This window comes from Heterodontus francisci, chromosome 5 (genome assembly GCF_036365525.1).
Source record: "Heterodontus francisci isolate sHetFra1 chromosome 5, sHetFra1.hap1, whole genome shotgun sequence".
Classification (NCBI taxonomy): domain Eukaryota; kingdom Metazoa; phylum Chordata; class Chondrichthyes; order Heterodontiformes; family Heterodontidae; genus Heterodontus; species Heterodontus francisci.
Window position 1 is genome coordinate 86,788,655 of NC_090375.1, and position 13,025 is coordinate 86,801,679.

Consider the following 13,025-nt stretch of genomic DNA (forward strand, 5'->3'; position numbering starts at 1 on the left):
GGGCTGGAGGGGTGGGGGTGTCACAATATTGATTGAAGAAACAATTCGAGCTGGGACGAGGGATGATATGGTAGAAGGATCATCAAATGAGGCCATATGGGTTGAAATGAACAAAAAAGGGGCAATCACACTACTGGGAGTGTACAATAGACCTTCAGTCAGAGGGAGATAGAAGAGCAAATATGTAGGCAAAACTCTGAGAAGTGCAAAAACAATAGGGCAGTAATAGTGGGGGATTTCAACTACCCTAATATTAACTGGGATAGAATTAGTGTGAAAGACACAGAGGGAGCAGAATTCTTAAAATGCATTCAGGGGAACCTTTTTTTTTTGAAGAGATGGGGCAGTTCTGGACTTAATTTTCGGGAATGAAGCTGGGCAAGTGGAAGGAATATCAGTTGGAGAGCACTTTGGTGGAGGTGATCATAATTCAGTTAGATTTAGGGTAGCTATGGAAAAGAACGACAACAGACCAGGAATAAAAGCTCTCAATTGGGGAAAAGCTAATTTTACTAAGCTGTGGTGGTTGGAGATGGTTGCAAATGTCCTTTGCACTGACGTGCTGGGCTCCATCATCATTGAGGATGGGGATGTTTGTGGAGCCTCTTCCTCCGGTTAGTTGTTTCATTGTCCACCACCATTCACGACTGGATGTGGCAGGACTGCAAAGCTTTGATCTGATCCGATCCGTTGGTTGTGGGATCGCTTCACTCTGTCTATAGCATGCTGCTTCCACTGTGTAGTATCCATATAGTCCTGTGTTGTAGCTTCACTCGGTTGCCATCTCATTTTTAGGTAAGCCTGTTGCTGCTCCTGGCGTGCTCTCCTGCACTCCTCATTGAACCAGGGTTGATCCCCTGGTTTGATGGTAATGGTAGAGTGAGAGATATGCTGGTCCATGAGGTTACAGATTGTGGTTGAATATAATTCTGCTGCTGCTGCTGACCAAAAGCCATTTAGCATGGTGGTAGTGTCACACAACATGATGGAGGGTATCCTCAGTGTGAAGATTCGTCTCTACAGTCCAATAATGAATGCTGAAGAAGCTTATTTACCCAGAGATTGGTTAAATGTGGAACTTGCTATCATGAGGTTTAACTGAATAGCACAGATGCCTTTAAGTGGAAGCTAGCTGGGAGAAAGGAATAGAAGAACATGCAGATAGCTCAGCTGGCATAAGGTTGGAGTGGGCTTGTGTGCAGCATTAACACCAGCACAAACCAGTTGGGCCAAATGGCCTGGTTTGGTGCTATTAATTCTATGTTTATATTCAGCAGCAATTTTCATACAAATTAAGTTTAAGTACACATGCACTAAGCGAGGCCCGAGTATGGTTCATTTCTGCAGTTCTCCGAAGTTAATAAAAAGTTAGAATTCTGTACCAGGTTGTCGGAGGTTCCTCATCACCAGTCTCTCCTTCTTCAACTTCCATTCCATCTTCTCTATCTTCTGTGTGCTGCAAGATATCAGAATACATCAAAATTATTAATAATCACACAAACATACCAATATTGAGTGGTACATAGCTCTACTGTGATTTCTCACTCTTGATAACACTCACCTTCAGCCCCAGGGTACTATCCTGTTCATTCGTGTTAAACACAGTGATGTTTTCTAGATTAAACTGGCTTTGCAAGTTGAGCCCTGAATTAAAAAAACAAAGACCACAGATTTACAGCAATAAACTAGATCAGTGATGCTAAATTTGAGACAATTGTGGCTACTACTTGTGGTACAGCTATAATTTTTTTTTCATAGCATGTTGATTGTTGTAGATGAATCAGGTAAAGCAGCTGGATTGGGGAGAAAGTGAATTTACAGAGCAGAGAGTATCACACCAACTGTGCCAAGTCTTCACTCGCAGATCAAAAGGACTTACTGTTGTTTCCTCCCCGCCTCTCATTGCCGATATTGAAAGGCCAAGGTTTAGGTTGCTAGAGAGGTTGTCATAATATCAGTAGCACCAAGAGCATGCAAAAAAGCGACTAACATCCAGGTGCAAGATGTAACATTTTGGTACAAGCAGAAAGGTACAAAACAGTTTTTTTTTTAAACTTGCTTGAGTACAAAAAGACAAGGAGCTATGGGGAACTAGAAAGAGTGAAAACACAAGAGTTAAGACAAAAGTAAATGCCATGGAATAGTTTAACAGAAAACACACTAAAGTAAAAGGAGAGAAGCTACATCGAGCAGAGCTAAGTAACAGAAACAAAAGATTCAAAAAAGCCGATCATTGACCCTGGTGGATGGGGAGAAGAGAGAGCAGGAATTAAGAATCCAAAGACAAAAAAGAAAGGTCAAAAAAGCAGCCGAAGAAAAACAGAGCCTGGTCTTTTTTTTAAAAAATCTAACTGCTGAAAAGAGGAGCCATGACCACTACAGGGAAATGGACCCAACTTAATGTGAAAGCAACGACCTATGTGTATGCACACAGAGCAAGAGAGAGGTCAAACTAATATTTAAAATTGTAAGAGTTTGACAGACACCTTTGAGACTGAAGTAGCAAAGTTATTTCGAGCAGGAAGAGTGCGCATTGGAGTGTGGAGTGGCAAGATATGCAGTTTGTAAAGCGTAATGCCCAAGATCAGTTCTCATACTCCTTATTCCGCCATCATTTTTATAGATTGTAACACATTTTGAGATGCAGTCTCTACTGATAAACAAAGGGACTGCAAAACGGGTATCAAAATGGATCTTCCAATAACGACATTTGTAATGAATACTCTCACTCTTTTTAAATTGGAACAAAAATATATAGATACAAACTGTTAATTATCAATTTTAAAATAACGCTTAGATCCCTGCCAAAAAAATCCTACTTGTTCTACACAGAAACCAATTAGATAAATAATAAGAATTATGGCTGCAGAAGTTAAAATAGGTGAATGACTATTTTCTCTCTATTTGTTGCATTTAAAGTTTTAGTTTGCATCAGTTGGTGGCACTCCCTCACCTCTCAGTCAGAAGGCTCACGCACCACACCAAGAACTGAGCATTTAGATTCGGCAAGTACTTCAGTACAGACCAAAGAAGCATGCGTTACTTTATGATGCATTAAAGTGATAACCTGCCTGTATTGATGGATGCAAAAGCTTCCATTGCACTTGACCCTAACCAACACTACTTCCTCACCACTAAAACTATGGACGTCTTCTTCGTTGCTTATGGAACCTGGTTGTGCACAACATGGCTGCTGCATTTACCTACATAACAAGTGAATGTTTCAAAGTAATTCATCGTCTAAGAGCTTGGCATGCTCTGTGGACATCATAAGGCAATTTATAAATTATTCTTCCCTCATTAATAGAATCGTGAACCTTTGGTCCTGCTGCTCGCTTTATATCAGAAGATGTTCTGTTTTATAAGGCCAGGAACATTACACAATGAAAAACATGCTGCTTAATTCTGCTGCTGAAGTGCAAGTATATCCCTCTTTAAGGTTGTAATTGCCCTGCATTCTTGAAATGACTGCTCAGGCTGCAGATGGGAACTCAGGCTGCTTTTTTCTCATTCACTCATGGGATGTGGGTGTCGCTCGCTCAGCCAGTATTTATTGCCCATCCCTAATTGCCCTATGAGAAGGTGGTGGGTGAGCTGCCTTCTTGAACTGCTGCAGTCCATGGGAGGTAGGTACACCCACAGTGCTGTTAGAGTGTTCCAGGATTTTAACCCAGAGTCAGTGAAGGAACGGCGATATAGTTCCAAGTCAGGATGATTTGTAACTGGGAAGGGAACTTGCAAGTGGTGGTGTTCCCATGCTGCCCTTGTCCTTCTAGTTGGAGGAGGTCGCGGGTTTAGAAGGTGCTGTCAAAGGATCCTTGGTGCATTGCTGCAGTGTATCTTGTAGATGGTACTCACTGCTGCCACTGTGTGTCGGTGGTGGAGGGAGTGAATGTTTGTGGGTGGGGTGACAATCAAGTGGGCTGCTTTGTCCTGGATGGTGTCGAAGCTTCTTGAGTGTTGTTGGAGCTGCACCCATCCAGGCAAGTGGAGAGTATTCCATCACACTCCTGACTTGTGCCTTGTAGGTGAGGACAGGCTTTGGGGAGTCAGGAGGTGAGTTACTCGCCACAGGATTCCTAGCCTCTGACCTACTCTTGTAGCCACGGTATTTATATGGCTACTCCAGTTCAGCTTCTGGTCAATGATAGCCCCTAGGATGTTGATAGTGGGGCATTCAGCAATGGTATTGCCATTGAATGTCCAGGGGAGATGGTTAGATTCTCTCTTGTTGGAGACAGTCATTGCCAGATACTTGTGTGGTGCTTGTGGGAAGGTCAATTAAGAAGGTATAGACATTTTCATTCTATTTGCTTTGGATGATGACAACCACTTGCAATTAAAAAGCATGATTATTATAATAAAAGACCCAACACGCTTCACAAATGGAGGCAAGGGAAATAGATACCGAACCAGCAAGAGGCATGAAAATGGGTGACAAAAAGCTCAATTGAAATGATGGGTTAAGGAAGCTGCTAAAAGGTTGAGAGAGAGAAAGAGAGAGAGGAGCAGATTGTTTACAAATGAAGTTCCAGACTGAAATGTAGCAGGCTGAAGGATCTGCCACCAAAGGTGAGGTAAAAAGTGGGTTGGGAGCGGGAGATGTACATAAGGTCACAATCAGAAGGAACGGAGTAAGGGGAAAGGGATATATGGTTGGAGGCAACTGCAGCAATGGGATGGAGTGAGGCTGAGGCAAGATTTATAGATATCAATTATTGCATGGAAGAACTGAAGTACTGCATCCTAAGGATGTGTGATCTGAAGTAAGCTGAAAAGTAGCAGAATCAAAAATGCAGATACAGTTGGGTGATTGTTGAGATCAACAGGAGGAAGAAACAAGAGATAACAAAGCATGGAAACTCCAGAAAGCTCAAGAGACTATGTCATAAACTACCACACAGACAGAGCAAGTGGGGGAGGAAACTGGACAGACACGGGCCCAGATTTTGCGGTTGCAATGATGGCAAAAATAGACATTTTTGTGAAACTGACAGCAATTTCTGGCATCTGCACATGTGCAGTTGAACACAAAAATCCAGAAGTTGCTGTCGTGCTTCCTGCTCCTCCACAGGGTGCGCTGTTAAAATCCTTGCAGATGGAAATCAATTAAAAATCACTGATTTGACATGAACTTCCACCTTTTACACGATTAGTCTCACTGCAAAAACCCTTGAAAAAGTTATGCCCTGATGTAGGTGGGTTTTTAATGGTGTATCAAACCATAATTACTTGCGACAACCTATACAGCCCTGAAAAACCAATTTAGAATTAGAATTAGAACATTACAGCGCAGTACAGGCCCTTCGGCCCTCGATGTTGCGCCGACCTGTGAAACCATCTGACCTACACTATTCCATTTTCATCCATATGTCTATCCAATGACCACTTAAATGCCCTTAAAATTGGCGAATCTACTACTGCTGCAGGCAGGGCGTTCCACGCCCTTACTACTCTCTGAGTAAAGAGACTACCTCTTACATCTGTCCTATATCTATCACCCCTCAACTTGAAGCTATGTCCCCTCGTGTTTGCCATCACCATCCGAGGAAAAGGACGCTCACTATCCACCCTATCTAACCCTCTGATTATCTTGTATGTCTCTATTAAGTCACCTCTCCTCCTCCTTCTCTCCAACGAAAACAACCTCAAGTCCCTCAGCCTTTCCTCGTAAGACCTTCCCTCCATACCAGGCAACATCCTAGTAAATCTCCTCTGCACCCTTTCCATAGCTTCCACATCCTTCCTATAATGCGGTGACCAGAACTGCACGCAATACTCCAGGTGCGGTCTCACCAGAGTTTTGAACAGCTACAGCATGACCTCGTGGCTCCGAAACTCGATCCCCCTACTAATAAAAGCTAACACACCATATGCCTTCTCAACAGCCCTATTAACCTGGGTAGCAACCTTCAGGGATTTATGCACCTGGACACCAAGATCTCTCTGTTCATCTACACTACCAAGAATCTTCCCATTAGCCCAGTACTCTGCATTCCTGTTACTCCTTCCAAAGTGAATCACCTCACACTTTTCCGCATTAAACTCCATTTGCCATCTCTCAGCCCAGCTCTGCAGCCTATCTATGTCCCTCTGTACCCTACAACATCATTCGGCACTATCCACAACTCCACCGACCCTAGTGTCATCCGCAAATTTACTAACCCACCCTTCTACACCCTCTTCCAGGTCATTTATAAAAATGACAAACAACAGTGGTCCCAAAACAGATCCTTGCGGTACACCACTAGTAACTAAACTCCAGGATGAACATTTGCCATCAACCACCACCCTCTGTCTTCTTTCAGCTAGCCAATTTCTGATCCAAAGCTCTAAATCACCTTCAACCCCATACTTCCGTATTTTATGCAATAGCCTACCGTGGGGAACCTTATCAAACGCCTTACTGAAATCCAGATACACCACATCCACTGCTTTACCCTCATCCACCTGTTTGGTCACCTTCTCGAAAAACTCAATAAGGTTTGTGAGGCACGACCTACCCTTCACAAAACCGTGCTGACTATCGCTAATGAACTTATTCTTTTCAAGATGATTATAAATCCTGTCTCTTATAACCTTTTCCAACATTTTACCCACAACCGAAGTAAGGCTCACAGGTCTATAATTACCAGGGCTGTCTCTACTCCCCTTCTTGAACAAGGGGACAACATTTGCTATCCTCCAGTCTTCCGGCACTATTCCTGTCGACAATGATGACATAAAGATCAAATTTATTTGTGGAATGTCCAATTTCTCCACTTGCTAAAAATACCATGGATTATTTTTTTTTAAGTTTATGATATTTCAGCTTCTACCTTAATCCCATGTATATGTCCCAATCTTTATTTAGCTTTCTGTAAAATTATAAAAAGTAAACTATAAAACCTGCTCATTACCTCCTGCTTTGCTGTCTTTGAGAAATCTTCAATGGGATTTGCTGCTTAGCTTGCTTGATGGAATCACTGTTGCTGGATGCCAGAGATCCCTTACAGCTGGCGTCAGAATGAAATTAATGGCAGAAAAGATGAATTCCAGTCCACAGAGATCGCTAGATCTTTGTGGGAAGCTTTCTTCAAGGTCATCAGTGAGTTTTTTTTATCATTCGTTTCATGGGATGTGGGCGTCGGTGGCCAGGCCAGCATTTATTGCCCATCGTTAATTGCCCATGAGAAGGTGGTGGTGAGCTGCCTTCTTGAACCACTGCAGACCATGTAGGGTAGGTACACCGACAGAGCAATCAGGAAGGGAGTTCCAAGATTTTGACCCAGCGACAGTGAAGGAACGGCGATATAGTTCCAACTCAGGATGGCGTGTGGCTTGAAAGGGAATTTGCAGATGGTGATGTTCCCATGCATCTGCTGCCCTTGTCCTTCAAGGTGGTAGAGGTAGCGGGCCTGGAAGGTGCTGTCGAAGGAGCCTTGGTGCATTGCTGCAGTGCATCTTGTAGATGGTACACACTGCTGCCACTGTGCGCCGATGGTGGAGGAAGTGAAGGTTTGTGGACAGGGCGCCAATCAAGCGGGCTGCTTTTCCTGGATGGTGTCAAGCTTCTTAAGTGTTGTTGGAGCTGCACCCATCCAGGCAAGTGGAGAGTATTCCATCACATTCCAGACTTGTGCCTTGTGGATGACTGACAGGCTTTGGGGAGTCTGGAGGTGAGCTACTCGCCGCAGGATTCCTAACCTCTGACTTGCTCTTGTAGACACAGTATTTATATGGCCATCTCTTCACTGCTGAACACAAAATCTGGGCCATGATCAGAGATGCATTGGGAGACAATATAATGATCGTTAATTCTAACTCTTCTTATGTGGAGTTCTCTGAATTGTGCAGACAGAAGACCAACATACAAGATCTATTCTCCTTAACAGTTTCTACATAAAGGGTTCACAAATAGAAATTCTTTTACATGATTCTAATTTCTTACCTGATTTTTCTGATAAAGGAAACAATCTAGCCAAGAATAACTGAATTCTTCCACAGAAAACAGTGTTCTGTGACTTGGAAAGTCTTCGTAGGAGATCTGCAAAATTATTTACATTTAGTGAAAAACATATAGACAGGGCATTACAACAGGAAAACAGGTTGGAACTCTAATATACAACATTACAGAGTAGCGGAATGAAGTCATGCATTCACAACTCCATTGTCTGAGATGTTCATCATTGTGTTACAGAAAGGCATCAAGCAAAGAGAAAAGTTGGCCATGCACATCCTGCACACAGCAGAGACAGAGAAGCAGGTCACCCTTTCATCATCATCAATGGAATGGGTTGAAAACACCATGTTTTCACCTCTAATATCAGAATTTGAATTCTACCTGGATAAATAGAAGGCGGAGGGTACAATTGTGTGGCTGATTTATTTACTTTGCAGACTTCATATTCGCTTTTGCTACTGTTAAGACCGACCGCTCCAAAGCCCCCAATCAAAATATATGATTCTGATTGCGGTGGGAGAAACGCACTGTTAATTCAATCCTGTCACTCTACAGATTGCCTAACATATCATTTAAAATGTTCCAAATTAAAGACACAGTCAAATTGTACCATCTATTAACCCCCGAATGAGGCTAAGCAAACCAGGTGTCTTTAAATCAACAAATTAACTCTTTTAATTAGAAGAACTAAATTCTTAAACACTACGAAGATATAAACAACATTTAAAATAGAAAAAAATTAGAGTCCTTGCAAATTTACAGTCCAAAGGTGCTTGAAGTCCTCCCAGCCGTCCGATGCGGGAAAAAAAGGTTCTTCCACAGTAGAACAGTCCATAGTCTAACTCTAGCAGTTGGTGATACTTTCCTTCTCCAGCGAACTTCAACAATTAACGACTTGCAAACATTCAATAGAATCAATCTGACTTTAGAGTTTTTTTGAGGGAAAGAAGATTGTCCCAGTCTAACTTCCCTTCCTTCAATTCAAATTACCAGAGATCCCTGTTTTTGACGACTTTTTTTTTTTAAAAAGAATTTTGAGATATATTAAACAGACTAAAATCCTATTTCTTCAGTTTAAAAGGTTGAGAGCTCTTTTTTCAGGTGCTAAACACCACAGCTGTCTGTGTGTCCTCTGTGTCTGTGTTCTATTAGAACAAACTATCTTCAACTAAAAAGCCAGTTCAAAATTGAATTGTAACAAATGTATCACTTGATACTCACTCCCAGTGGCTGTATCTTCTTCTTCTTCTTTGGCCTCCTTGTCTCAGGAGACAATGGGTAAGTGCCTGGAGGTGGTCAGTGGTTTTTGGAGCAGCACCTGGAGTGGCTATAAAGGCCAATACTAGAGTGACAGACTCTTCCACAGGTGCTGCAGATAAAATTGGTTGTCAGGGCTGTTTCGCAGTTGGCTCTCCCCTTGCGCTTCTGTCTTTTTTCCTGCCAACTGCTAAGTATCTTCGACTCGCCACACTTTAGCCCCGCCTTTATGGCTGCCTGCCAGCTCTGGCAATCTATGGTAGCGAGAATGCACCCTTTGAATCGCAGTCTCCAATGCCTGTTTCTAAGGCAACGAAAATGCACCTTCCTATAACTCCTGGTTCTTAAAGCAATCCTGATCCTTTGCAAGCCTTAAAGGCAAACCGCATATTCCCGGAAAAAAAAAACTGCAGAACCATGACACTACTTAATTGACTAGAATTGCATTTGAAATAGAGTTCATATTAAAAACAACTAGCACAAATACAATCCACTTGACCCAAGAATTCCGACTCAAAAATACATTTTTCCAGTAACACATTGTCAAGAGGGCACAAATGTGATTGTGTCATGGTGAGGCCAGAATAAATCTGATCTTAACTAGTGCAACATCCTGAAGGAGATCATATGGATAGTAAGAGGCCCACGGGAGAGAGTAAGGAAGTAAACTAATGGGGGAAGTTCACAGAAAGCTTCTAACTTAAGGTATCCTTAGACAATTCAGATTTATGCCTTAACTACTAACTTGGGAGGTCCAGGATTAAGGTTCATTCACTGGCCAAGTTTACTAACAGGAAAGTCCAATGGTGTGATTAATGGATGGTAGCTGTCCATGGTTCAAGAAATTTGAAATGGCTGACTTTTAAACTGAGGTCCTGCTGCTGAGCTTCACTCCATTGATAATGCCTCTGTGTTCTACATGCTCTTGGACTCTAAGGCAAGCCATCAATCACTGAATACTGAAATGATCCAGAGAATGTTTAAAATGGGCTGTTTTATAAAAGGACATGATCTTCAAAACAATTTTGGTGCCTGCTTGAGAGTGCAGAAATGTAATGCATAAAATTAAAATCACCTGAAGTTTTAAGTAGTTCAGCAGCTTTACACTGTAGGTTGGGGAACAGACAAACTGATCAGGTGGCTGACATGAGCAAACACAGAGTAAGATGAAGGCAACCATCTCAAACTGAGGGTGCACCACATATGCGATGTAATAAGCAAACAAGATATACATTGCCTAATGACTATGCGCCTTGGGAACGGTCGATAAGTGGGGAATTTTGGCAATCAAGTTTGCTCCTCAACAGTGAAGGGAGATTGGAAAACAACACAACAAAATAAAGATTTCTGTATTATAAAGATAAATTGTTTTAAAAATTAATGAGCCACAGATATCTCAAAAGCCACTGCTACACTGGAACTGTTTAAGTTCAGGTCCAAGAGCTCACACCCTGATAGCAGCAGACTTACACACTCAGGTTTTGCAAATCTACGAGTCCATGGAAATACTCCAATTTTGTGAGGAAGCTATGTGTTCAAAGGTAGAAACATTAAAAGTGGAGAGATTTATTTATAACTCAATTTAAAATACTAGCAAATAATTGAATATTTTACTGTGATTCAGTGAAATCTGCTAGGTTTCCTCTTTTTAATAAACCTGATTCATAGTTTATTGCCTGAGATATCCATTCTGTCACTGTTACTTGTTCAAATTCAGAGAAACTAGAAGAGTACAATGGACGTTATATTATTTCTGGTGAACTTTCAGCAGCATAAATGATTGTTTACCATGGGCACGCTACACTATTTTCCACATATGGTGGAAGTTATCATTAGTGATGGGCACTAAAAAAGGTATGTGGACAGTATCTGAATAGTAATAATCTATTACTGCACCTCTCGTATTTGTGTCTCATTACTTTGATATGATCTAAAATAAACTGTCAGTTTTACCCTGAACGTAATGGGTCTGATAGCCTTTCAGAATGGACAAGAAAAAGTGATCGACATCTCACTTACTGTCTAGTACAAAGTACCATGGCTAAAGAGTAATTACTCATCTTGAAGCACATTATCCAAATTGCACATGCATGAAGGTGCAGGTTTGGTTTATAGGTGACTGGTGTATTTATGAAAACTGCCTTTCTGCACAAGGACAAAATATTTTAACAGAAAGGATTTTAAAGAAAGCCTGAACAGCAATACTGAGTTGATACTTTTTATACATATATTTGACTGTAAACAACTTACACACGTCTAGACTCATTGATTTATACCCACTTACCATTGCACATTCTTAATAAGTAGTTTTTTCCAGCAGAATAAAATGTTGCCTAAAAGGAAAACACAATTGTTACCATGATCACTTTACATAGTTTATCGAAAGTGTACTATCCTCTGACTTTTATTCCTCCCCAATCCAAAATATATTTCTTTCCTTTGTTCTTCTAAGGATTCAAATGTGCAGATGTGTAATATTTTCCTAAGCCTCTGCCTTTGTTGTTCTTCAACCAATGAGGTATCAAAAATAGTTCTGTGGATATGCCTCCTTATTTATCCTCTGTGGGAAAACACATGGATTCCACTTGGTGCCTAAATTACAACAGTGGCTAAACTTCAAAAGAAATTAATCGGCTTTGAAATGCTTTAGAACATCCTAAGGAGGTGAAAGACACATGCTTCAACAAGGTCACTGATCTTCTATCATATGGTTAACCAGGTCAGTCAAGTTACTTTTTCCAGCAATTCCCACAGACTGAAATGCTCTGTAAATAACAATGACAGTGAAAACAACCTTCTTTCTTCAAATATGTACTTTGTGCACCTATCTTGGTTGTACTGGCTTCTTTTGCCTGTATATAACAATTTTAACAATACAGAAATTATTGTTTAAGCAGAAACTGCATAATACCACAATTGTCACAATACACATTACATGTTATATTTCAGGGATGTGCAATCAGAAACAAAACTGGTTCCCAGTTCTACTACAAACAAATCTTTGGCAGAGGGGACAGGAATGTTTTAAGTATTTTTAATCCTATCTTGTGATTCATTTGCTTCCATAAATCTGGATTTTACCCAATTTTGCAGCTATTCTGGTTCACCAAGTGCTTTGTAATTGGATATTGAGAGTACCTGCTGTTATTTAAGATTGCATAGCTCCATATGTTTGATAACATGACTTCGTAAATTTTGATTGCCGATTAAAAATGCTTGATCACAGAATATATATCCAATGATATCCCAATAATGGAAATCTCTCAATGAATGAATAAAAACAAATTATGATGCAAAGCAGAGAAAAGGTAAAATGGTACAGTGAACAAATATACTTTCTAGCATGCTATTGAGCCATACATGAATTAGCCGATTTTAGCAGGGATACCAGTGCAGGTATAATCTATCTTCACGTTAACAACAGTAAAAGCAGCCAGAGTTCCCACTCTCAATAGCTGTCCATTGTTCCGTATTGTAAAGTTACATGAGGGCAGCTGATGATTAAACTCAGCTGTGGTGCCCTTGGAACCTTTATCTTCTAGACTCACATGTAAGGAATGGCCACCTTGCTAAGGTACCATATAACTGCCAGTGCCCATGGAAATGTACCCAACGTAAGTCACTATTTTTAGAACTATGTTCAACGTTTCTATGAAGAAAACCAGGAAGGGAGATAGTGGGAAATCTTTGACATGATTTTTTACAGCTAAGAGCAAACTTTTTATTTATCATCATCATGCAGTTTTCAGTGTCGTATCATCTGTGTGCTGCATTTTTTCAAACAATTCCTTCACCTTCTTTTAAGATTCTATTCCTATCATTAACC

The 13,025-nt window shown here is 41.0% G+C and overlaps 1 protein-coding gene across 2 annotated transcripts in view; it reads right to left on the reverse strand.

Annotated features, from left to right (window-relative positions):
• Nucleotides 1–13,025, reverse strand: part of thoc1 (THO complex 1) — an 82,821-nt gene that overhangs the window by 55,975 nt on the left and 13,821 nt on the right. For both annotated transcript variants that reach the window (XM_068031731.1, XM_068031732.1), the window contains exons 6-9: nucleotides 11,484–11,532; nucleotides 7,931–8,026; nucleotides 1,562–1,644; nucleotides 1,383–1,456 (exon numbers count right to left, since the gene is read on the reverse strand). In XM_068031731.1, the coding sequence (XP_067887832.1) occupies nucleotides 1,383–1,456; nucleotides 1,562–1,644; nucleotides 7,931–8,026; nucleotides 11,484–11,532 (302 nt within the window). The remainder of the gene's footprint in view (nucleotides 1–1,382; nucleotides 1,457–1,561; nucleotides 1,645–7,930; nucleotides 8,027–11,483; nucleotides 11,533–13,025) is intronic.